We start from the raw sequence: 26,201 nt of genomic DNA on the forward strand, positions 1-26,201 counted from the left end.
CCACCTTTCACACAATAAATCGAAGGTAGTTATGTCCCCTATTTATCTTTTCCTGGTAAATGTTTTCAGTTTCTCAAAGCAATCATCATACAAGTCCTTTACATTTCTCACCAATACTCTTCAGCTATCACCTACTGTTTCTAGATTTTATATTTTCAAGAGTAACTACTTTGTTATTCTGTAACACCATTGTTTCATTGAGAACACAGCTCGCCAATATCATCAGTTCTTTCATTTTTAAACAAATATTCCTAAGTCCTAGTGTTAGTCACTCAGTCGTGGTCGACTCTTTCTGACCCTTGGGACTGTAGCCTGCCAGGTTCCTCTGTCCGTGGGATTTTTTAGGCAAGCGATCGAACCTGGGTCTCCTGCACTGCAGGCAGATTCTTTACCATCTGAGCCACCAGTGGTTATAAAACAAATATTATTATCTAGCAAAAACCCAGCAGCCTTTTTAATGGAAATTGTCAAGCTGATCTCAAAATTCATATGAGAATGCAATCAACTCAGAATAGCCTATAAAACCTTGAAAAAAAAAAAAAAGTTGGAGGGCTTACATTCCTGATTTCAAAAGTTATGGTATTAGCATATGCCTATAGATCTTATGTCTCACCTATATGCCTACAGATAAATGGAACAGAGTTGAGAATTTAGTAATAAACTCTTACACCATAGTCAGCTGATTTTTAACATGAGTGCCAAGAAAATCCAATGTGAGCAAGAACAGTCAAGAAATGGTGGGGCAGCAGAATATTCACATGTAAAAGAATGAAATTACGACCCTTACCTCACATCACATACAAAAATTAACTCAAAATAGATTACAGACCTAAATGGAAGTGCTAAAACTATAAAACTATTTTCTTCTAAGAATACAAGAGTAAATCTCTGGGACTTTGGATTATGCAATGGTTTCTTAATGATGCCAAAAGCTCAAATAACAAAAATAAAAATAGGTACTTGGACTTCATCAAAATTAAAAAGTTCTGCTTCAAAGGATACTATCAAGACAGATAATTCCTCGGCAGTTCAGTGGTTAGGAATAAGTGCTTTCATAGCCAGAGCCAGGTTTGAGCTCTGGTGGGGGAATCAGCAAAAAAAAAATCAGCCAAAAAAAAAAAAAGAAAAGTAAAGAAACCAACAAACACAATAAAACAAAGTAAAAAACCCACAGAACGTCAGAAAAGATTTGCAAGTTATGTATCTGATAAAGATATAAGATATCTGATTATATATCAGTATATCCCTATACAAAGAACTGAGCAATAAAAAGAAAACATAACTCAAAAATGGTCCAAGAATTTAAACAGATGTTTCTCCAAAGATGATATACAATGACCATTAAGCACATGAAAGGACTCTCAACACCACTGCTGCTGCTGCTGCTGCTAAGTGGCTACAGTCGTGTCCGACTCTGTGCGACCCCAGAGACGATTCTCCAGGCAAGAACATTGGAGTGGGTTGCCGTCTCCTTCTCCAATGCATGAAAGTGAGAAGTGAAAGGGAAGTCGCTCAGTCGTGTCCGACTCTTAGCGACCCCATGGACTGCAGCCCACCAGGCTCCTCTGTCCATGGGATTTTCCAGGCAAGAGGACTGGAGTGGGGTGCCATTGCCTTCTCAACACCACTAGGAAAATACAAATCAGAAACACAATGTGATATAGGACTTCCCTGGTCCAGTGGTTAAAAATCCACCTTGCAATGCAGGGAGCATGGGTTCTATCCCTGGTCAGGGCACTAATATCCTACATGGCTCGGAGCAACTAAGCCTGTGCACCGCTACTCGAGAGTCCATGTGCTACAACAAAAGATCCCACTGACTAAGAACCAATGCAGCCAAATAAATTTTATTGTTGTTCAGTCGCTCAGTTGTGCTGGACTCTTTGCAACCCCTGTAGCACGCCAGGCTACCCTGTCCTTCACTATCTCCCAGAATCTGCTCAAATTCATGTCCCTTGAGTTGATGATGCCATGCAAACATCTCATCCTCTGTTGCCCTTTTCTCCTCCTGCCCTCAATCTTTCCTAGCATCAGACTCTTTTCCAAAGAGTCAGTTCTTTGCATCAGATGGCCAAAATATTGGCGCTTCAGCATCAGTCCTTCCAATGAATATCAGAGCTGATTTCCTTCAGGATTGACTGGTTTGATCTCCCTGCAGTTCAAGGGACTCTCAAGAGTCTTCTCCAGCACCACAGTTCAAAAGCATAAATTCTTCAGTGCTCAGCCTTCTTTATGGTCCAACTCTCATATCCATACATGACTACTGGAGAAATCGTAGCTTTGACTATATGGACCTTTGTTGACAAAGTAATGTCTGCTCTTTAAGACACTGTCTAGGTTGTCATAGCTTTTCTTCCAAGGAGCAAGCATCTTTTAACTTCAAATAAATTAATAAAAAAAAATATAATGTGATACCACTTCACACTCACAAGGATAGCTAAAACCAAAAAGAACAGACAATAACAAGCATTGAGGAGGATGCAGAAAAACCGGAATCCTCATACGTTGCTGCTAGGATTAAAATGGCTCCGTCACTTTGGCAAACTGTTAGTCATTTCCTCAAAAGTTTTACCATGGATTTACCAAATGACCTAGCAACCCTTCCCCTAGGTATATACCCAAGAGAAATGAAAACATTTGCACACATTACCAGTTGTGTGGAAATGCTCACAGCTGCATCATTCATAATAGCCAAAATCTAGAAACAATCCAAATGTCCATTAACTGATAAACAGATGTGGTGCAGTCATTCAGTGGAACATTATTCAGTAAACAAAAAGCAATGAAGCTCTGATACATGTTACAACATGGATGAACCTTTAAACAAAAGGAATGAAGCCTGTCACAAAAGATCACATGTACTATACTTCTAATGATATGAAATGTTCACGATAGGCAAATCTACTGAGACAAAACATTTGATTACTGGTTGCCAGAGCTGGGGGAGGGGAGAATGGAGACTGACTACTGATGGTACTTTTGGGGTAATAAAAATGTTCTAAAATTAGACAGTAGTAATGTTTATGCAACTTTGTGAATATACTAAAAACTGACTGAACTGTACACTTTAAAGACACTGAGTTTAACTGTACATGAATTATTATAGTATGTCAACCTCAATAAAGCTATTATTAAAAAATGTTGTTTTAGCCATATTAAAATAACCAAAACGGAAGCTAAGATGCAGTGATTACTATATGCCAGACAATGTACTAATATATATTATATGCTTTATGTTATTTTAGCATCACAGCAGCCTCTGAAGCATTTTATCAGTTGCTGCTGCTGAACAAACTACCCCAAAACTCAGTGGTTTAAAACAATAACTATTATCACTCAGACGTCTACAGCTACAAACTGGTTACTTCCCTTGCTCTGGACCAGATCTGGCTATCTTTGAAGTACTTCCTCATGCATCTGAGGTTAGTCTCAACTAGGATGACTGATTCTACTGTACACTGTCTCTCAGCTTCTTTGCAGAGTGGCCTGCACTTGTCACAGCAGTAGCAAAGGTCCATGAGAACTAAAACACTTACGATCCCTTCAAATCTGGCTCAGACCAGTAAAGACTGTTACATTCTATTGCAGGCCAACTTGACCAGGGTTGGGGAGATTCCCCGAAGTAGGAAATGGTACCCCACTCCCGTATTCTTGCCTGGAAAATTCCATGGGTAGAAGAGCCTGCCAGGCTACAGTTGATAGGGCTGCAAAGAGTCGGACTTGACTGAGTGCACACGGACAGTTGTGTAAGTTACAGGTACGGTGTCCTGTGTTTTTACAGTCCATGGGGCTGCAAAGAGTCGGACACGACTGAGCAACCGAGCACACACATGTAGTCCAGGTTGGGTTCAAACGGTAGGAAGGAGACTTTACCACTTTACGGGAGGATCTGTAAAATTAGACCACGGGGTCGCAAAGAGTCAGACACAATGGAATGACTTTCATTTTCACTTTTGCTGCAAAATTATGTTTTCTAACAAGTGGAAACCACTGTACTGTTCAAAAATGGAGAAGCTTGGATCTAAACATGGTTATTGGAATTGAGAGTAAATATTCCTCATCACTATACCATTTTTCTTCCTAGGTAGCCTCAACACTTTATTTGTGCAGCTATTTGTTGATTTTGACCTTAGTTAAGAATAACTGGACTTCCCCGGTGGCTCAGACGGCAAAGCGTCTGTCCACAATGCAGAAGACCTGTGTTCGATCCCTGGGTCGGGAAGATTCCCTGGAGAAGGAAATGGCAACCCACTCCAGTACTCTTGCCTAGAAAATCCCCTGGACGGAGGAGCCTTGTGTCCATGGGGTCGCAAAGAGTCAGACACGACTGAGTGACTTCACTTTCACTTTCTAAGAATAACTGAATTGTTAAAATTCAATTGTTTGTTTTGAAACTTTTTTGTCAATATTATCTATATTAATAAAAGTTTTTGAAACTTCTCAATTTAAAAAATTTAGTTATAAAGTTAATCAATGAGAACTAAAAGTTGTTTTGTAGTTGTTTAGTCACTAAGTCATGTCTGACTCTTTTGTAACCCTGGACAGTAGTCTGCCAAGGCTCCTCTGTCCATGGGATTTCCCAGGCAAGAATACTGGAGCGGGTTGCCCTTTCCTTCTCCAGGGGATCTTCCTTACCCAGGGATCGAACCTGTGTCTCCTGCTTGGCAGGCAGATTCTTCACCACTAAGCCACCTGGGAAGCCCAAAATTGTTTTGATAAAATTCCAAACCAGAAATTATTGAATAGAGTTGCAGTTTTCATATCAGTTTCAGCATCAGATGAAATTTGACTTTATTTTGTACGCATAATATTAGAAATCTTGAGTCACACAGGTAGTTGCAAGGGATAAACATTTGTAATAGTTTTTTAATTTTCATTTTTAAAAACTTTGGACCAAAAGAACAGCAAAGATAGTAGAAAGAGTTTCCTACACCCTTCATCCATCCTAATGTTAACATCTTACATGCCCATAGCACAATTATCAAAATTAAGAAATTAATATTGTTACAATACTATTAACTAAACCATGGACTTTATTTGGATTTTGCAAACTTTTCTGATAATGTACTCTTTCTGTTATAGGTTCCAATTCAGGATCCTCCATATGGAGATCTGAATGTTTTTCTGAAATCTATCACCAACATATTACCTATCCTTTAAAAACTGTGTGAAAATTACAAATTTGAAAAATATATCCTCAGCTGTTTCATTCAAGTAACAATTTAATATGACACAGTTTTTTACAGAGTTTTGTAGCATAGCCTAGATCACTGTTTTCCAATGGTGGCTGCTCATTAGAATCACTTGAGTATAATTAAAACTCTGCTATCCAGATTGTATCTCAGCCCAATCAAACCATAATGTCTATTAGTGAGATTCAGACATAGGTATTTCATAGGTACTAGAGTTACCTCACTGATTCCAATGTGCAGCTAAGAGTGAGAACCACTGCATAGATGTCAATGGTTAAGGGAAATTCAACCCATTTAAGAACAGGTAGTCTCTGGGTATGGTTATGTAACCAATTCAGCATTCAGGACATATTTCTCCAAAAAGTCATGAGATTATCAAATGTCTTATATTAATGAAGATATTATATATATATAATGGCATTATTTTGGTTCACCATTCTTGGAATCCTGACAAAAGATGATACATTAATCTGCCATAACTTTTTCTCTATTGAAACTAGACTGATTTCCCAATGATCAGTAATTCTCTTTCATTCATTTATTTATTATTTTTTGGCCATGTCATGTAGCATGCAGAATCTTAGTTCCCTGACCAGGGACAGGGATTCAATCCATGACCCCTGCACTAAGAATGTGGAATCCTAACCTCTGCGCCACTTGGGAAGTCCTAGGAATCTTTTTTTCTAAACCAGCAACTTTGCCCCCATGAAACATCTGGCAATTATCTGGTAGGAGTTTGGTTGTCACAACTTGGGGGAGAGGTGCTCCTGGCATCTAGTGAATAGAGAGGCCAGGGTTTCTGTTAAACATTCTGCAATGCAAAGGAGAGGCTCCCACAACAAAGAACTATCCAGCCCCAAAGTTCAGCACTGCCAAGGTTGAGAGAGTTTTAAATCTTGAGTCCTAGAGGAAAAATTTGGTTCTTGGAGATTATTCATTGCAACACTGTTTCTAATATTGCAAGAATAGAAAGAGCCTAATTCAGCATATCCATACAATGGAATACTATGCAGCTGTTTAGAAACAAAACAATCCCAAAAGTTCTCTCCATATTAATGAGGAAAAATCTCTAATATACATTAAGTGAAAAACAAAACAAAAACAAAATGCAGAACAATGTAAAAAAGGGGGAAATCTATCCAATTTGTTCGTAAAAAGGTAAATATTTGGAAGGATATACAAAAATTGATAATCCTGTTTGCCTTCAGGGAAAGGAAATGGGTTCTTGTGGGGGCAGGAAGAGAGAGAAGTGTCTTTTATACTTTTTGACCTCTGAGCCATGTTGCTATCACCCAAGGAGAAAGTAAATTTTAAAAAATTAAATCAACAAACCCCTAATGAATCCTTTAAAGCTAACAAATAGCTTTTCTGTATGAATTATATTACTCTGTTAAGAAAAATCCTGCTGCATCCAATTGTGTTAGGCTGAGGTTAAAGAAAATAAACAGTGGGGCCCCATCCCAACAATACATCTAAATCTACCCTGGCACCGTTTGGTAAACCCTCAGGTTTCTCACAAGGGTACTTTTCATGTAACATTCTTCACAGGAAAAATAACATTGTTTCAAGCTTGTAAAAACATCTTTTTTTTTTCTTTACTCTGTGAGCCCAAGTTTCCTATCTGTAAAACAAGGGCAAGGACTATAGTAGTGTTTTCCAGACATTTTTCCTTCCTTTGGTAATATAACATTTACCAAGCTAACAGCAATTTAAAATACCAACATATAAAAAATATACAAGGGCTGTACTGGGAAAAAAAGAAATAAGGAACGTCTGCTTTGATGTTCACTTTCTTCCAGCTACTAAAAGTACAGAGGAAAACATCTAGGGTTCAAAAAACAAAACAAAACAACCCAGAGCAACCACAATAGCAAGAGCTAACATTTACTAAACATTTTCTGTAGATCAGGCACTGGTTTGAGTGCTTTATGTAAATTAACTCTGTATATTTTCAAAACAATTCTATGACATAAATATTATCTCCAACTTACAAAGATAAAGTGGCAAGTATGGAAGAATAGTTAAAAACATGGACTCAAGAATAACTTCTTAAAAAAAAAGAATCTAACTTCTAGGATTTGAAATGGGGCTCTCCTACTCAATAGTTGTGTGACCCTAACAAGTTTGTGTTGTCTGTTTCCTCATTTCTAAAATGGAAAAAATGGTAGGATTTACATACAAGATTCTTAAAAGGATTAAATTACTTAAAAAAAATGGGTTATTACTATGACCAACTAGTTTCTACCCAAGTTTGCACAGCTACCAAGTAAAACAGTTAGGCTTTGAACCCAGGCAGTGGGGAGTGTACATTTTTACTTTGCTAAAAGGCAATTACCTGAAACATGAGTTTAAAATCATGGTACCCAAACAAAAATTACAGAGTTCTTCCCTTGGTAAATAGAAAATTATTTATGGACTATTATATATATGTATACATACATACATATATATATTTTACTAATCATTAAGAGTTTGAAGCTCTATATTTTTATAGTATTTACCATAACTTGTCAAGTGTAAAATTAGCCCTAATGATGCTCCAGTAGGTTGTATCTTTAGATGTTTGAAATTTTATTTTAAAAGTGTACATCAGGATTTCCCTGGTGGTCCAGTGGTTGAGAATCTGCCTTGGGATATGGGGAACTTGGATTCGATCCCTGGTCAGGGAACTATGATCCCACACATCCTGGGGTAGCCTGTGAGCTGAAACTAGAGAGCTGACGTGCCACAATTAAGGCCAGATGAAGCCAAATAAATAAATATTTTTTAAAAAGTGTGCACTGAAAAGCTTTGCTTGCTAATCTGCATTCCACCGTTCCCTGCTGCAACATCCCGGCAAGGAAGCATTATGGGATAAATGTTTAATTACTTCTATTCTAGTGGGGAAATCTGAGCTCAGCTTAGCTAAGACTGCTGCTGTACAGCAATAGCATAGAGCCCAACTGTCTATTTACAGCTTGAGGACTAATGCCAGAAGCAGAGCAGTAGGGAAACACTGGAAATCTAGGTAGTTTTGCTGAGGGCCTCTCACTGTGCTTAAACCCTCTTTTAAATTAAAGTACAAAACCATCATCCAAGGCAAAGTACTCTGGAAGTAGTTGTGATTTGGCCCCCTTGCTGTGTTTCCTATTGATGTTGTAACAAATTACCACAAACCTGGTAATAATAATAAAACAACATAAATTTGTCATCTAGAGTTCTGTGGTTTAGAAGACCAAAATCAAAGTGTCAGCAGGACTGTGTTCTTTCTGGGTGCTCTAGCAGAGAATCTGTTTTCTTGGCTTCTCTAGGTTTTAGAGGTTGCCCTTCATCTTCAAAGCCTGCCTGCAGCAGCTGGTCAGGTCTGTGTCCTCCTGCATCACTCTGACACTGACTCTTTGGTCTTCCTCTTCCATCTTTCAAGAACTCTTGTAATTGCAGCGGGGTTACCAGATAATTCTAGGTAATCTCCCTATTTTCAGGTTAGCAATTAGTATCCTTAATTTTCTTTTGCCATGGAACATAACACATTTACTGGTTCCAGGGATTACAACACAGACATCTTTGGGGGAACCATTATTCTGTTTTCCATACTTTCTCTGGTTTAAATAATTCAAGGTTCATTCATTCCATAAGGTCAGTTTATTGAGCACGTAATATATTTTAATCTCTGGTAGGTACCCGGGGCATACATAAAAGAATTGAATACTATCTTATCTGTCTATACTTAACGGGGCAATTTATGAAGTGCAGTTACCAGAAGTTAAAGACAGAGACTATAAGTAACTCTCTTTATATACAAGTGTAGTGGAATTGTATTAGAAGTGTTTTTTCTTTGTAGCATATGCAATTATGTTACTAAAAAGAAATTTACTATGAAGGCAATGTGATATAGTGAAAAAAGTTACATTTTTAAGAGCCAGGCAAACTAAAGTCTAAAGATAGTTATCTGACTTTTTTGAGCCTCAGGCTTCTTCTCATCTGTAAAATGGGGATAATATGATCTATTTCAAAGTGTTGTTTATTTTAAGGATTAAATAGGAATGCAAGTTCTCCTGGCATAGTATTTCACAAATGTTAATTTTCTTTCCCTTCTAATATTTTAAGTATCTAAAATTCATTTCAAAATTTCCATGACTTGCTTTACACTAAACTACCAGAGAATATAAAAGAAATGTTAGGCATAGTCCCTGACAACAAATTTAAAATGCTTTTAGTAGAGAAAACACACTTGCCTACATGGCACAATTAAAAAAGATCAACGGCTCCTAAACAGCTCCATGAAAAAGTTTGGACTTTAGGTTAGGAAAAGCAAATATAGAGTGAGGTAACTGAGGCGAATTTCCCTTTAAAAAAAAAAAACAAAGCAAGCAAACAAAACCAGACTCACATATTGAAATATGTTAAGGAGGAAATTTAGAAGTGTCTAACTTTAGACCTTGAATGGCCTTTGAGATTAATCTAGTACAGTGATTTTCAAACTATTGCCAGATCCCTAGAAGTCCACATATGTGAAGGAAAAGGGAAACCTAAGTGGATCCCTTGCCTCATTTATTCGGCTTTGCCTACAAGGTGAAACAAAAGATTACTAGAAGACAGCTTTGGAATTAACTGTGGCTTTTAATAGTCCATAATTCTTTTGAATTCAATCATGAAAAAGTAAATGTTCATGCAGAGTTTTGAGACACAAGTATCAGTAACTATGGAAATCTGATAGACCTAGATTTGCATTGTTTTATTAACGATTTGGAAGAATAGGACACAAACTACCAATTACATCCACAAACCTTATCAACATCACCATGAACGATAACATAACACTGCACTTTCCCTGTACCTAGGACTTAATTTGACTCTACACGTATTATTTCATCGCACATCAACCCTGAAGGCAGATTGGGGCTCACTAATTTCTATGTTCAATTTTTCGTTTCTTGTTGATAAAGAACTAAGAAAAATAACTTTCTGAAGGGCACACGAGACACGGCAGATGGAGTCCAGACCTGAACTTGACATGTATGGCATCTTTATTCCCTAGCCAGGCTGCCTAATGAGGTTGAAAATATATCATCCATTCATCAGCCATCCACGAAGAATGCGTAAAAATGCACAAAAACATCATCGCATATAAACAGTAGTGTGAAATTCGAGAACTTTAAGCTGGGTTTTAAAAAAAAGAAAAGGAAAAAGTCGACCATCGAGTGGGTTCTTTCCTGAGTCCTAGGTCCGCAACACAGAGCCCACAGGGAAGCCCCCTAAGGAGGGTCGCCGGCCCTACTGGCCTCACTCCGTACCTCATGGAGGTTCGGAGTCCCGCTCCTTTCCCTCATGGGTACAACCCCCGTGCCGGTCCATTTCCTCACCGAGTCACAAACCAGCTCTCCCCGCCCGGCAAACGGCAGACACTGTCAGGCGCTGTCTCCACGCCGCGCGTCCCGCAGCGGAGAAGCAAGCTCGGGTCGTAAGGCAGGAAGCTGCTGAATGCGCAGCCGCCGCGGCCTCCAACCACCCGCCAGCGGAGGGGCGCTAGGCCGCCCTCGACCCGCTCGCCGCGGCCAGGGCGAGGCCAGAGAAGGAAGCTGCGGCGCCACGGCGCCGCGGCCAGCGAGGTAAATAGCCACAGGTTTCGCTCCGTCACTCGCGGTCACTCGGGTCCTGACGGCAAGCTCTGCCCACTTCGCCTGTCGCTTTCTCCCCCGCTTCTGCCAGCCGCCGGGAATGGAACAGTCCCGCGGGGGGGATTGTGGGAGGCGCACGCGTGAGGGGTGGAGGGTATGTCGGGGGGGCCGGAGGAGGAGGAGGCCGCGGCGGCCGTGGCGGCGGTTGGTGGCAGTGGGGGCGGGGAAGGGGGGGAGGAGAGGAGAGGAGGTGGAGGAGGAGGCTTGGGCTCGCGCTGCTGAAGGTACGCGTGAGGGCCCGCGCCAGAGCTGGCTTGACAGGGGCCGAGGGGAAGGGGAGGACTGTGCCACAAGGCGCCCCAGAGGGAGTGCGTACTGGCTGGCGGGCGCGCGAGGCGGCCGGAGGCGGTGGTTGGTGGGAGCAGCGAGCGACGAGCCCAGATACACTCTGGCGCGTGCGGGCGGGCGTGCGCGCTCCGCCGCCCGAGTCGGCTGAGGGGGGAGGACGAAGGGGGAAAACGCGAGGAGGGAGGAGTGGGAGGTGGGGGGGCACGAGGCGCCCTTCGCTCCCTCCCTCCCAAGGAGCTGCCGCCGCCGCCGCTCTGCCGCCGCCGCTCCCGCCGCCATTTTGGGTTCGCTTTGCGGAGGGGGAGAAGATCCCCGTCTCGGTTGCGGGACCCGCCTCCCCTCAGTTTCCCCCGCTTAGCCCGGCGCCTTTCCCCTCTCCTCTCTCGCATTTCCGCCAGTCCGCTCACCCGCTGGCCGCCTCCTGACAAGCGGGAGGGATCCGCTGTGGACCAAGGGAAGCGGAGGAGCCTGGTGGCGGCCGCCCCCTCTTCCCCACTTCCCTGCACTCTCATCTCCCTCGGCCTCGGCCTCTGACACGGTGAGTAGAACCGTCTGGGGAGGCCTTTGGGCCTAAGTACTTCCTCAGCGACTCAGCCCCCGGCTTCCTGGGAGCTACTGTCATCTCCCGGACCTGGACCTCCGGGAGAGCGGCGGTAAGGATGGGGGAGGGGAGGGGAGGGCCGGGGATCCTGCGCTTACCGGGAAGTCCCTCCTGGAGGGGGTGCAGGGGTGTCCCTGACAGGCGGGCTCCTGCCGGGGGAGGGGGCGGGAAAGTGAGCGAGTGGAGGCGGAGTCGGCTGTGCCCCTGACAGGTTAGTTTGTGTCTTGTGCAGGAAGGATTGGAGCATCCCCCATAGTCCTGTTGGTTTCGTTTAAGGGATAAAAGTGGCAGGAGGGAAGATTTTCCGTACGGCCAGATCTGTGGTGTCTCTGACATGCTGAACTGTATGTAGGGGACGACCGAATGATCTCAGTTCCGCAAGTTTAATAAATGTTACTCGTGGCTTTGGGCATTGAAAGACATGTTTTTGGTCTAGAAGACAGATGGTCTGTTGGTGTATAGCGGCTGTGTTTGTGTGAGTATACAAGGAAGGAAAGTGTTCCGGAAGAGTTTGCTTGTATTTTTACAAGTGTAATGGAGTTCCCCTTATACTAGCTTATTTTTAAAATAAAGCTTGGGATGTTCCTTGCTGGTTGATGTGTTTGTGTATTTTAGGGTTTGGGATTGCCTTAATACTTACTTGGAAAGAGAAGTCATGGTAGTATTTTGGAAATATAGCATGTAAGTGGTGGGGTCCAGAATAGGAGAAACTTATCATAGTCAGCTATTCTTAAGAATAGTTTGTTGCTCAGAATAGGGTGAATTGTTCAGATGTGAAGGCCCAGAACATCTTTACTTGAACAATGTACTGTGAGTGTATAAAGAATGGATGGAGTTTTTGTTGACCTGAGTTTGTATTAACACTTCGTAATAGAATAAAGCTTTTATATTCAGAATGCTCTTTCAGTTTGTTTGTAATCATAAATAAATCTCTGTGGAAATGGTGGGATGAATGTTTTCTCCCATTTACAAAATAGGAAATTGAGGCATAAAGACATCATTTTTTCAAGGTCATTTGTTAAATTGGTGACAAACTTGGGACTATAATAGATGCTTTTGACTCCTAGTCCAGTAGTATAGTCATCATATCATGACATCTCAGGAGATCTTTGTCAGGCAAATCTGAGTTTATTGGAAAGATAGGGGCATATTGAATGGTATTTGGTAGAGATCAGTTGTGTCAGACAGAACATAGGTTGTCTTTGCCAGGTTGGCCTGTGAGAGATGGGTATTCCTTGAGGATATTACTTTTTGTTTATGGAGGAAGCAGAGCGTTTCTAACACTTGAGTTTGTGTATTTGAGGGAGGGATATTTAACTGGTACCATAGAAGCAGGGTTGGGGCTGACGGCTTAACTTGAAGGGATAAAGGATCTTTCATTCATTCAACAAATATTTACTGAGTAACTACTCAATAAATGGTCCCTGCCTTGGGGTGAGAATAATCAAGGTGACCCTGTTGAAGCAGCTCGGGTACATTTGTCTTGACAGTGGTAAATACCGAGACAGTGATACATGTTGAGTGGAGTGAGGCAGACAGGTCAGTGTGGAGTTGAACGAAAACCTTCCTCAAAAATGTACTCAGTTTGGAGGGAATTTAGATCTTCCAGATGTTTTACTGTGGAAGCATACAAGTGTATTTAAGCATCTAATAGGGTGCCCAGTTTGTGGTAGAGTGTGCTGCCTTTTGCATTTTCTTTGGGCATTTCCCAGTAAACTGTTTTTGGGATCTGGAATTGTCAATATATGTGCCTGTGAATATTGGAACTTTTTGGCTGTGCTGAAGAAATTCTTCGAAAGACTAATTTTGTAGTTAGGATCCCCTTCTCTGAACATGAGAGAAGTATACTTGAATTAAGGCAACTTAACTGTATTTCTCTGGAAAATAGAGTGTTCTTGATTTGCTGGATTAGTGGTTCTTAGAAGTTTTTTTTGGGGTCCACTTATTCTTCTGAGAATGTGATGAAAAAACCCTCACTGTAGAAGATGATGGGCATGAGCACAATCACACAAATTATGCATAGTTTTTAGAAACTTAAATTGTAATGAAGTAGAGCCAATTTATATTTAAGTCTCATTTAAAAGTCTTTTTTTAAAAATAGTTTTGTTTGGGAGTGGAGATGTTGGTATGAGTTTAAGATGAAAGATTTTTTTGACAGTGAGCATGCTGACAGTAAGGAGAACTTTAAGATCTTTTTTATTCTGTTTATGTTGTTTTCTGTTCCTTGCAGATTGATTTCTACAGTGTTAAAACATGATTCTAACTAGGTGATCAGAGAATGTGATATAACACAAATGTTTATAGATTTATTCTTTCTCATAATTATTCATATTCTCAAACTGATTGTTTTCCAGTTTTGCATTGGGACTGAGGAGTTTTGAAGTTCATTTCTTGGAATTTATCTTAGTTATAACAAATGTTATTGTTTTTATGCAGGGGACACAAAGATGAATAATATATGGCCTTTGTCGTTGAAGCTATTGTAATTCAGTTGAAGTTATGAATTGCATGTTAGTGGGAGCCTTTAAAAGGGCAAGGTGGAAGGAAGCATATTTCTAGAAGTTGAGATTTCATGACTTAGTTGCCTGAGAGGTTTTGCTGTTATTCTTAGGAAGTTACAAAGTCTTCACATTCTGTATGCAACTTTGCAGCTTAAAAAATGTGTTTTGGTATCATTTGATGTTTTGAGATGAAGGATCTCTGGCTTGAAAAGGATGCAAATGTTGGTGGCATTTTTTATCTTGTTTTGGATGTATTTCTGAGGTGGGTTTACATAAAAAGGTCTTAATGTCATTTTTGGATATACATGTATCTAGAAAACACTCTGGGGTGACTTGAAAGACTACCGCTGAATCTAGTGCTGAAAATTAAAAATAATTACTGAATTTTTTAAAGAAAAGAAACTCCGAAAGGTGTTTTAATGGTACAGATTACAGGATTCAGTAAGATAATGGAAAGATCTTAAGAAAAATGGTCTGATTGTCTCTACTGTCATGTTCTCTGGGTAATAAGTCATGTAAATTTGTGAAAAGTTTTATTTTCTCTAATTTTTAATTTGGATAGTAGGTTCCTACATTAAAAAAAAATAACATGTCATTTATATGTGCGTGTGTAGTGTGTATATCTTTGCATATGGATAACATATGTATATAGTCTCCTCTATGTATGAGATACTTCACAATTTAAAAAAACAATTATTGCAGTAATGACAAAAAATACACAGGATCTTTAAGGATCAGGAATAGAGTGATTTTCATGTCCTGTTCTTGGGTTGTATTCTATCATAACTTCCCTGTGTCTTGCTCAGTACTGTGTCTTTATAGTATTAGCAGAACCACTTGAGGTTTTATTCTAAGTCTTCCATGCCTTATGAATAAAGAATTTGGACACATTCAGTCCTGCCTAAAATAATCTGCCTGCACATGGTGGGAAAGTTTTACCGTGTGTGTAGGTAGTGAGTCTCCAATAAATAATTTCATATTGGTTTTTCAGTTACGCATGTTGATTTGAGTCTCTTAAAGATAATATATTTGCTTATATTACCTTATATTGTAACCCACTGTGATGTCTACTTTGTGCCAGCCTTTCCAGAAGCATGAGCTAGCTTAACCCTGGCTATCATAAGAGAGGGAAATGAAAGTAGTTTTTAAGTTATATGTCTAGTCTTTTTTTTTTTTTTTCTTAATGTCTGTCTTTAAACTACTTGTAATTTATTTGGTTTATATTCTTTCATTTGGAAAGGTTAGATTTTCATGCTTATGACTTGTTATCTGAGTTAATAACTCATTTCATATTTTAGAAACTTAGTGACTATCTGATTGGGGGTGTTGATGGCAGTGTGATGTTGACACAACATAATAAATTATGGCTTCAAAAAGTAATGAAATTTAGCTAATAATCTTATTGCTATTTCAGAGTTATAGTTCCTTCATTGAACATCTAACTTTTATGTTTGAAGAATATATAAAATTTTATTTTTAGCATTAATTGTTTTTGCTTTCCATAGTTTTTAATCATTTGCTCTCAGGCATTTGCAAGTTGATGACAAGAGTTTATATTTTTTTCCATTTAATTTTGTTCCTTTTTTGAAGTGTGGAAAATTTCTAACCTGGAGAGCAATGAAGTAAATAACAAAGTTCTCATGTATTCAACACCCAGCTTCAAAAGTTATCCAAACCCAGTTATCACACTATATCCCTATCAGCTAACCTCTCTTCATCCTCTCTTTGTTTATTTTGAAACAAATCTTTAAGATATTATATCATTTGATCCATAAATACAGTGTATACATTATTTTCACTTTTAAATGGGGAATTATTTTCCTTTAGTTAGGTTTATATAATTTTTAAAATAAACTGTCTGATGATAGTTGGAATTAAACTTTTCATACCGAATACTGTCAGTAGGGATTCCTCTGCAACATAAGAAGAAATGAACTGAATAGAACTTTACTTAATGGCCTTTACATGTTTGCGTTGTAAAATGCAATTGGTTCCTATGCTTCCTAGAAAAGTGTATCAGCTTTTTTTTTCAAACACACAGTGAGAAGTAATGTCTCTGTTTTTTCATTGTTTTTTTAGTCATAGTTACAAATTGCTAAAAACATTTTCTAGATCCTTTTCAGTTCAGTTCAGTCGCTCAGTCGTGTCTGACTCTTTGCGACCCCATGAATTGCAGCACGCCAGGCCTCCCTGTCCATCACCGACTCCTGGGGTTCACCCAAACTCATGTCCATCAAGTCGGTGATGCCATCCTCTGTTGTCCCCTCCTCCTCCTGCCCCCAATCCCTCCCAGCATCAGAATCTTTTCCAATGAGTCAACTCTTCGCATGAGGTGGCCAAAGTATCAGTTCTTCCAAAGAATACTGGACCCAGTTATCACAAAGAAATCAGATGATACTGATGATGTTGAACAGGAGCTGAAATTGGTCTAAAATCAACATGCTTTTTAAAGAGAATGAAATGCACCTTGTTTTGAGTTTTGAAATTCCTTTTGTGGACATTTGAAAATACATGTCATTGGTTAAACTGCTAAAAATAAACCATGCTACAGAGCATGATGAGTAGAAATATGATAGAAAAAGAAGGTAAATATTCCTATTGAGTTGTGAAGAAAAAACAGAGAATAGAGATTTGAAGTGATTGCTGCTGCTGCTGCTGCTAAGTCACTTCAGTTGTGTCCGACTCTGTGCGACCCCATAGATGGCAGCCCAACAGGCTCCTCTGTCCTTGGGATTCTCTAGGCAAGAGTACTGGAGTGGGGTGCCATTGCCTTCTCCGTTGCTAGTTAAGTACAATATAGGTGTATATCCTTTTTTTCCAGAAAAGGCTGACAGATGAATGTGAATTCCATCATTAATGAAAGTTTGGTTAACTTACCTTCTAATTCTACAGTAGATAAATCATAACTCTTTGACTTACACTTCTTGTTCTACATTTTTTTCCCTATCTTTTCCACACTTGATACCAAACCACTCCTCTCATTCAGTTTTATTTGTCCTAAGATCACAAGTGGACGCTGTCCGATTATAAAGTAGCTATATCATGGCTTCTTGGTGTAAATGACATTGAGAATATGATGGAGACATTCCTTATGATAAAAGTTTCTTAAATTCAGCATTGATGAAAATGAAAGCCCTAGAGTTTAAGGACTAACGTGTGAAGCCTAACGGGATTTAATGGAGAAAACTTAAAAGATTGTCTTTGAAAGAAAAGCTGCCAATTCTGACATTTGAGAAAATGGGGAAGTGAATTAATCATGTATAATCATTATTTGATGAACAATGTTTTATATATATATATTTGAGGATACAAAGATAGGGAGATAAGAATTTCAAGTAAGTAGAGATTCTATGTATACAATTGATAACTAAATGATAACACAGGTTGGAAAGTTAAAGTTTAGATGCAGAAGCATATAAAGATGCAAACTCAAGAAGAAAGAAGAGGAATCATCTTGAAACTGAAATTAGTTAGAGGTTTAAGTTAATTTTATTTTTCTGTGTGTGTTTAAGGGGGAAAAAACCGTCCAATAAATGTAGAACAAGATCAGAGTTTAATTTTTTCTGAGTAGTATTTTTTCTGTTCATTCATTCTTCATTCAGCCAATTAACATTTTTTCCAGTACTTCATTCCTATTTCTGTGCTTAGGTGTTGGGAAAAAAACTAGGAATTTTTTTTTTTTTTGGTTTGATTTTTCTTTGAAGAGAGTTGTGAATCTAGTAAGAGGAACATCATGTTAACAAACATATTATATGATGTAATACATTTCTTTCTCCGAGGTAGAGAGCGGAGCATTTTCAAGTCTTTGGGGAGAAAAGAAAGGCTAGGGATGGCTTCTGACCAGTGGGAAGAGACATGTTTTAAAGGATAAATATGAGTTATTCAGAAGGGTATAGTGAGAGCATTCTAGGTAGAGAAAGATCATCTTCAAGGATATGAAGTGAATATAACAACAGAATGAGTTCAGGAGACTGTAATTTGAATCAGTGTAGTACTTTCTACCGGAGAAGGCAGTGGCACCCCAACTCCAGTACTCTTGCCTGGAAAATCCCGTGGATGGAGGAGCCTGGTAGGCTGCAGTCCATGGGGTCGAGAAGAGTTGGATATGACTGAGCAACTTCACTTTCACTTTTCACTTTCATGCATTGGAGAAGGAAATGGCAACCCACTCCAGCATTCTTGCCTGGAGAATCCCACAGACGGGGGAGCCTGGTGGGCTGCTGTCTATGGGGTCGCACAGAGTCAGATACAACTGAAGCGACTTAGCAGCAGCAGCAGCAGTGCTTTCTACCATTCTCCTATGATTTCCAGTGACTTCAGTACTATATATGGTTGGCCTTTGTGCTTAGAGATCATAAAAAAAATAAAGATGAAACTATGTTCAATATACTCTACTTAGAGAAAATAGTGTATTGTTATAGTTCAAGGTAATTTTAACAAAGATTAAAATCAAGAAAATGATTCTGTTTTAGTTAGAATTTTTTTATTGGAATATAATTGCTTTACAATGTTCTGTTAGGAACATGAATCAGCCATATGTATACATATATCCCTTCCCTCTTGAACCTCCCTCCCGCCTCCTCATCCCACCCCTCTGGGACATCAGAGAACACAAAGCTGAGTTCCCTGTGTTAAAAGGCAGCTTCCTGCTAGCTATCTGCTTTGCACATGGTAGTGGATATGTTAATACTACTGTCTCAATTCATCACCCCTTCTTTCACCCTCTGTGTCCACAATTCTCTTCTTTATGTCTGCGCCTCTATTCTTGCCCTGTCAATAGGTTCCAGTACCAGTTTTCTAGATTCTGTATATATATATTAATATACAATATTATATATTGTATATAACAATATATATGTGTATATTGTATATGTATTATAATATATATGTAGATTGGTTTTTCTCTTTTTGACTTACTACCATATATCCCATTGCTCCAGCATGTTAGTTAATCAAGCCTTGTCTATAACAGGTATCCAGCCAAGTAAAATAATAAATAATTGCTTTTCATAATAATGAACAAATCTGCCAGTCTCCACACTGGTATATTTCTCCTTCATTTGTTGAAAATCTCAAATAGTGATTAAGATTGTGGCCTCTTAAAATCAGATTGAGGGATCTCCCTATGGTCCAGTGGTTCAGACTGTGTGCAGGCGGCATGGGTTGGATCCTTGGTCAGGGAACTAAAATGCTGCAGCCACGCGGCGCTGACAAAAAACTTATTTGTAACTTTTCACAAAATAATTATGGTCTTTGGTTTCCTTGACTGTAAAATTATGATAATTGTTGTTTAGTCACTAAGTCGTGTCTGATTCTTTTTTGACCCCATGGACAGTAGCCCCCCAGGCTCCTCTGTCCAAGGGAGTTCCCAGGCAGAATACTGGAGTGGGTATTTTCTTCTCCAGGGGATCTTCCCAATCCAGGGATTGAACCCACGTCTCCTGCATTTCATTTAGATTCTTGACCCCTGAGCCACCAGGGGACCTCAAAATGGTAATAATACTTACTGCTAAAGGTTGTTGGAGGATTGTATGAGATAATATGTGTAAATGCTTAGCATGATTTATGTCATATAGCAGGTGCAAAAAACACATTTGCTGTTAATTTCTCTTCTTCATTTCCTGAAAAGAGAAACAAATGACTTTCCTTATACGTATTTTCTATAGGAGGTAAGAATATGAAAAATACATTTGTGAAAGTGTATATATAAACAACTTACATGTATACATATTTTTTCTTAATTCTTGGTTTATCTTATTTTCCTCACGTGTGAACTCTACTTTTGTATTAATTTCAGGCTAGGCTTTTGCGTTTGGCTTTATTTATTTGGCTGCCTTGTATCTTAGTTGTGGCATGCGAAATGGTCGGTCTTCATTGTGGCATGCGGGATCTTTAGTTGTGGCATGTGGGATCCTTTGTTTTTTCCAGTTGCGGCATGCAGAATCTTTAGCTGCGGTGTGTGGGATCTATTGATAGTTCCCTGACCAGGGATGGAACCAAGGCCCCCTGCGTTGGGAGCATGGAGTCTTAACCACTGGACCACCAGGAAAGTCTCCTGCTTGGCTTCATCTTACCTTCTTCAAGGATTTGTTTCTATATATATTATTGTGTGAATATTTTGGGGTGGAGAACCTTGTCTTTGTACAGTGTTGGCTTTAGTTATGACAGTTCTCCTTTTAAAGATGATCAGTATTTCCTTTTATTTTTTAGGAATAAAAGTCTTCTAAAGCTTTTTAGTCTTCTAAAGCAGAACCCATCTGTTTTATTAAACCACCTCATTTGATTGAGAAAAAAGGCCAACATGTAGTCACTGAGTGATTATTATGTGCCAGGCACTAGGATTCAGTGACAAACAAGGTTCTTGGGCATTTTTCTTTTCATTTTCTAGGACATAATTTTTCAGTATTGATGTAACATATTGCTACCATCATATTACACGTGGTTCAAGCAAAACTTGTTCTTAAGGTAGAATAGAGATTTCTGAAGAAATGTCTTGGGATGTGATATTTTATGCCAGAGCAAATCAATTCTAGGAAAAAAAATGTCTTAACTTGAGGAATCTTTATTGTTTCCTATGTTTTATACAGGGAGTCTGTTGGGCAGTTAGTCAAGTCCTCTGCTCAGAGTCAAATAAAAAACAGCTTTCTGCTTCCAGTGCCTTCCAACAGAAGGCATTTAACAAGTATTGATTGTATACATTTGGCCCTCTGTATTCACAGGGTCTGCATCTGCAGTTTTAACCAATCACAGATCAGCAATATTTGGGGGGGGGGAGAAATTTCAGAAAGTTCCAGAAAGCAAACATGAATTTGCCTCATGCCATCAGCTATTTATATAGTAATTATATTGTAGTATTTATAGCTACTTATATAGCATTCACATTGTATTGTGAATGTATTGTAAGTAATCTAGAGATGTTTTAAAGTGTAGAGGAGAACATGCTTAGGTTATATGCAAATACTGTGCCATTTTATATAAGGGAGTTGAGTATCCCTTGGGTTTTGGTATCTGTGAGGGGTCTTGCAACCAGCCACTGGCAGGTACCAAGAGAGGACTAAACTTTATGCCAATACTGTATTAAGCCACCGATTCTAGTATCCTTGCCTGGAGAATCCATGGATAGAGGAGGCTGGCTGTAGGGTTGCACAGAGTTGGACATGACTGAAGCAGCTTAGCACATACGTAAGCCCAGGGGTTACAGCAGTGAATGATAGTCAAAAATCATCGCCCTCATGGTGCTCACTTTCTAGTGAGTAGTAAGATAATTGTAGAAGTAGATGTGATGTTATGGCATTTTGTGATAAGTATTGTAAGAAAAATGTAAAGAAGGTAAGGGTGAATGTTCGATAGTGTAGAGAAGTCCTTTGAGCTAATAGTGTTTGAACAGAAATCTGAATGATACGAAGGACCCCATGAATCTGTCTGAGGCATAAGTGCTGAGGCAGTAGTGTGTTTGGTGTGTTTAAGAGATAGGAATGAGATAGAACAGAGTGAACAATGTGGGGAAGAAGAATAAAAAATAAGGAGAAGGAGGTAGCCAGGGCTTAGATAGTGTAGGGTTTTTTAAGACTTGACTAAGTGTTTAGGTTTTATTCTGGATTTGATTGGAAGCTATTGAAAGGTTTTGAGTGGGGAGATGACTTGATCTAATAAGTATACTTTGAAAGGCAAGAGTGATGCAACAGAGTGGCAGGCTATATGGCAGTTATGGTATCTGAGTCAAGAGATGGTTTGGAGTTGAACCTAAAGCATGATCAAGAAGATGGGTTTAAGATATACTTTGCAGATAGTAGTGATGATAACCTGTATTGGATGTGTGGTCTGAGTAAGAGAGTAAGTCAAGAATGTCTCCAAAGATGGCCTTAACAGCTGGATACCACTTGCTGAAACGAGAAACGCTGGCAGAAGCGAGTTACAGGAGTGCAGATGTTAAGAGTTCGGTTTGGATATATTGACTTTGAGTTGTCTATTAAATGTTTCCGGTGGAGATGCATTGAGTAGGCAGTTGGATATATAAATCTTGAGGTTGGGATAAGTGTAAATTTGGGAGTTCATCAGTGTAGAAATGCTTATTTACAGCCATGGGACTTCCTGAGATTACCTGGATAGTAAGTGCAAATAGAGAAGAGATGCTCTTGGACTGAGTTGTGGCATATTCTTGACACTTAGTAAAATTGCCAGGGTTGAAAGAATATTTTTATATTATAATATTAGGAATAATACTTTCCTAACTAAGAAAACCTAGCAAGTAATAACTAGTCAAGACATAGAGACAAAAATAAAATGGTTGAGAAACAGATTGCCATTCTTTTACCTGTTAAATAGCTCTTTGTGTCGCAGAGCTCAGAACACTCATTTTATGTGAAATTAAGAGCAAGAGTGCCTATTTGTACTTGATTACTCTGAAAAGATGGCCAGAATGGTCATTAGTTTCCTAGATGTCCATTGTGAGAGGCAACGTAAGGTTAAACAAACAAGTTCAAGTTTATAAAATAATGAATGAAGTATCACAAGATGTTAAGCTACTTACTTATTCATTAATATGATACCCCTTTCTAGCTTTGAAAACTTACAGAGTTAGAGTGAGATCAAGCGGTCTCCTAATTTCTTATTTACTTGTCATTGGGCATTGTTAGACCTTCCTTTTAAGAAGCTGGTTTTTCATCTGTGGACTTAGTCGACATCCTAGAATACATCTATGTAACTATTAGGGGCTTAATACTGTATAGGTTGACTTACTGCATTTTGCAGGTTTTTCTGGATGTGGGTAAGGATCTATTTAAATGTACTTGGGGTGTCAGAAATTGGAAGGAATAGAAATAACAGGTGATAAAAGCAATCACAGTCTATAGATTTTGTTGTTGATAATTTGAAAACCTATCAGAAATCCTCTTAGCTAATGCATGAAACGTATTCTCTTGCTTGAGCATATGACTTCACACTTGCCACTCTACCTCTACCATTAGGAAAATGAAGGGCCCATCTGTTGAATTGGCACTATGCCCAAAAGGCTGCTAGTGTCGGACTTTGTCAGTTCAGGAAAAGGTATTAATTCCAGAACATTGAGGGGAAACTTTCCTAGTAACAATATATTCACTAGGGTTTATTTGATTGCTTGTTGGCTGTTTTATAGAAAGCACCTAAGAATTAAGGATCCATATCATGTATGATTTCTTTTTCCTAAGTCAGAAACATCATTTGTATGTATTTGAGACCCAATTCTCTTTCATATAAATGACATCCTTAAGAAACATTACCAAAAATTTCCAGATAGTTAGAAGCATTCTTATTAAGTAGAACTGAGATGTTTTTAAAAGTAGTATGATTTGGGATTCAGATACGCCTCAAAAGACATTTCTAGGTGTGTCCATTCCATGCAAATCCAGAAACTATGTTTACGGAGATTTTGAACTAGGTGATTAAAAGTGGCGACCTCCAAGTTTCATGGGCATCCAGATTTTGTACCTTACCTGAGAAGCTGGCCTTAAAAACAGAGGACCATAACTCTTTTGGTGGTGGTGGTGCTAGAGGTCATGGACCCCATTCAGAGCATAATGAAACCTTTCTAACCTTTCCCCAAAGGTGCACATATGCCCATAAGATTTTTGGCATGTAATTTTTTGGGGGGGGCGGTTCTTGTGCAATTTTGATTGTAAGCCATTATACTTTGTTTGATAAGAATCTTAATTATGAATTGTTATGTAACAGTAGTTGCATTATTTGCCTGTTCTTTAATAGGGATTGCATGCAAAAATGGAAATAAACTCATATGGTATCATGGTTGGATGGTAGTTTAAGTAAATCTTTGCCAGACTGTCTGTTATCTGTCTACCTTCCTTTTCTCTTCACCATTTTGGTAATGCAATAATTTCTGGAGAATGACTAGTTAAAGCAACATACCAGTGTTAGAATGGCAGGCTGGATTTAAGAAAAGTAAGTGTCCAAAATTGGCAAAATGGCAGCAAAGTGATAATCATCTGTGCCCTACCCTGGATGGCTTCCAGCTAGGTTCCCTAGCTATATCCCACACACTCTGAAATGCATGCAGTTTCTGAATCCAAATCTGACCATGTGCCTTGGCAGGACATACCCTAGCATTGTTAGGATCCTGCCTACTTCTTTAGTTTTGTGTCTCATTGGGCCTCTTACCCTTGTGCTTCAGCTGTTTGGAACTGTCAGTCATTCCCACACACAATTCGTTTATATCTCCGTGACTTTCATGTTCCTCCCAGTGCCTGGCTGCTTAGAGAACACCTACCCAACTTCTGAGACAAAGTTCAAGTTGATGCTGTGAAGCTTTACCTGGCCATCTCCCCTCTTTTGGTGAACAGTATGCACTCATTTCTCTTTGGCATATACCTAGGAGTGGAATTGCTGGGCCACAGGGTAAGCATATTTTTATCTTTAGTAAATACAGTCAAACAGTTTTCCAAGTTTTATTGTATGACTTTATGACTTTATCAGGCTCGACATCTTCCCCAATTTTTAGTGTTGCCATTCTTTTTAATTTTAGCCATTTTGGTGGGTAATAGTATTTCATTGGTATTGATTTACATTTCACTGGTGAGGTTGAGCATCTTTTCATGTGTGTGTTGGACATTTGGGCATCCTCTTATGAAGTCCTGCTCTTAATATATATTCTGAATGCAATTCCTTTCTCAGATATGTGCATTGTAAATATCATCCCATGTGTGGCTTCCGTTTTCACCCTCTTGGTGGTGTCTTAATGAACAAAAGTTCTTATTTTTCGTAAAGTCCAATTTGTTTTCTTTTTCTGATCTAGATTGAAGAAGCATATAGTTGCATGTAGAAGGAAATAGGCATAAAGTTTCAGTCAAGCAAGATGAATAAGCTCTAGAGAGTTATTGTACTGATTGTACATATAGTCAACAATAGTGTACACTTAAAAACTTGGTAGATCTCATAGTGTGTTCTTAACACAATAAGACAAAATAAAAGATAAAAGAGGTGTGTTCTAGGTGGTAGTCTTGAATGGAAACAAAAAGGAGAGGATTGTATTAAGAAAATAGCACTTCAGGAATTTCCTTAAAGGTCCAGTGGTTAAGACTCTGTGCTTCCAGTGCACGGGGTGCAGATTTAGTCCATGGTTGGGAACTAGTATCTCACATGCCTTGTGGCAGAGCCAAAAAAGAAGATAGCTAGTCAGTATTAAGATAATAGAGCTAGAAAGTACATCCAAAAGCTGTTGGGTTAGAGTTCTCGATTTTGTGTATATATGAACAAGACTTGAGAGTTGTGTGCATGTGGCAGTGATGGTGGTGGTTTAGTCGCCAAGTTGTGTCCGACTCTTGGCAGCCCTGTGGACTGTAGCCTGCCAGGCTTCTCTGTCCATAAGTTTTTCCAGGCAAGAATACTGTATATGGAGCTATGTATATTTCAGTATATTTAACATTTTTTTAAAATACGTTTTTGTTGGATTTGTGCTTAGTTATAAAACTAATAAACTCTGTAATAGGTCAAGGAAAAAATATTTATAAGTAATTTTTTTCCCTGTTTACTTCCAAATCTTTTCCGCTAAAGGTAACCAGTGCTATCAATTGGTGTATAATCATCCATTCATATTTATTTCTGTGTGCATACAAATATGTATTTTTTCCTACCCTTTACAAATATGAGATCATGCCTGCATTTTTACTTAAAAATAGCATATATGGCTGTATATTTGTGTATATGTATATATATTTAACTTTCTGTGTGTGGCACATCAAGACTGCTGTAATAGCCTTTCATTAGTGCTTTTGTTTTTCTATGATAGAAAATACTACTTTCCAAAATGATGGTGGCCACTAGTGTCCCTTTCCCACCTTGCCAGTATTGGTTGATATCAGTCTTAAATGTCAACCAAAGTAATGAGTGAAAAATACCTTGCTTTAGATCACATCTGCCTGACTACCAATGAGGCAGGTCATCTTTTGATGTCAATTATGTATGCATATCTCCT

The 26,201-nt window shown here is 39.0% G+C and overlaps 2 protein-coding genes across 12 annotated transcripts in view; one reads left to right on the forward strand and one right to left on the reverse strand.

Annotated features, from left to right (window-relative positions):
* DAP3 (death associated protein 3) overlaps window positions 1-11,881 on the reverse strand; it is a 38,112-nt gene extending 26,231 nt beyond the window's left edge. For 2 of the 7 annotated variants that reach the window (XR_005719299.1, XM_040230398.1), the window contains exon 1: window positions 10,466-10,627. Coding sequence is in view for 1 of the 7 variants with exons in the window: in XM_040230398.1 (XP_040086332.1) it covers window positions 10,466-10,470 (5 nt within the window). In the remaining 6 variants the exon portion in view is untranslated. Of the gene's footprint in view, window positions 1-10,465; window positions 10,930-11,544; window positions 11,794-11,836 lie in introns of those variants that run through there. The other 5 variants (XR_005719300.1, XR_005719298.1, XM_040230400.1 and 2 more) reach the window with 5 other exon arrangements.
* The window catches only part of ASH1L (ASH1 like histone lysine methyltransferase), a 208,062-nt gene continuing 192,831 nt past the window's right edge, over window positions 10,971-26,201 (forward strand). For 2 of the 5 annotated variants that reach the window (XM_040230324.1, XM_040230328.1), the window contains exon 1: window positions 10,972-11,073. The gene's annotated coding sequence lies outside the window, so the exon portion shown is untranslated. Of the gene's footprint in view, window positions 11,074-11,535; window positions 11,676-11,854; window positions 24,626-26,201 lie in introns of those variants that run through there. The other 3 variants (XM_040230325.1, XM_040230329.1, XM_040230327.1) reach the window with 3 other exon arrangements.

This window comes from Oryx dammah, unplaced genomic scaffold (genome assembly GCF_014754425.2).
Source record: "Oryx dammah isolate SB20612 unplaced genomic scaffold, SCBI_Odam_1.1 HiC_scaffold_28, whole genome shotgun sequence".
In the NCBI taxonomy this organism is placed as follows: Eukaryota; Metazoa; Chordata; class Mammalia; order Artiodactyla; family Bovidae; genus Oryx; species Oryx dammah.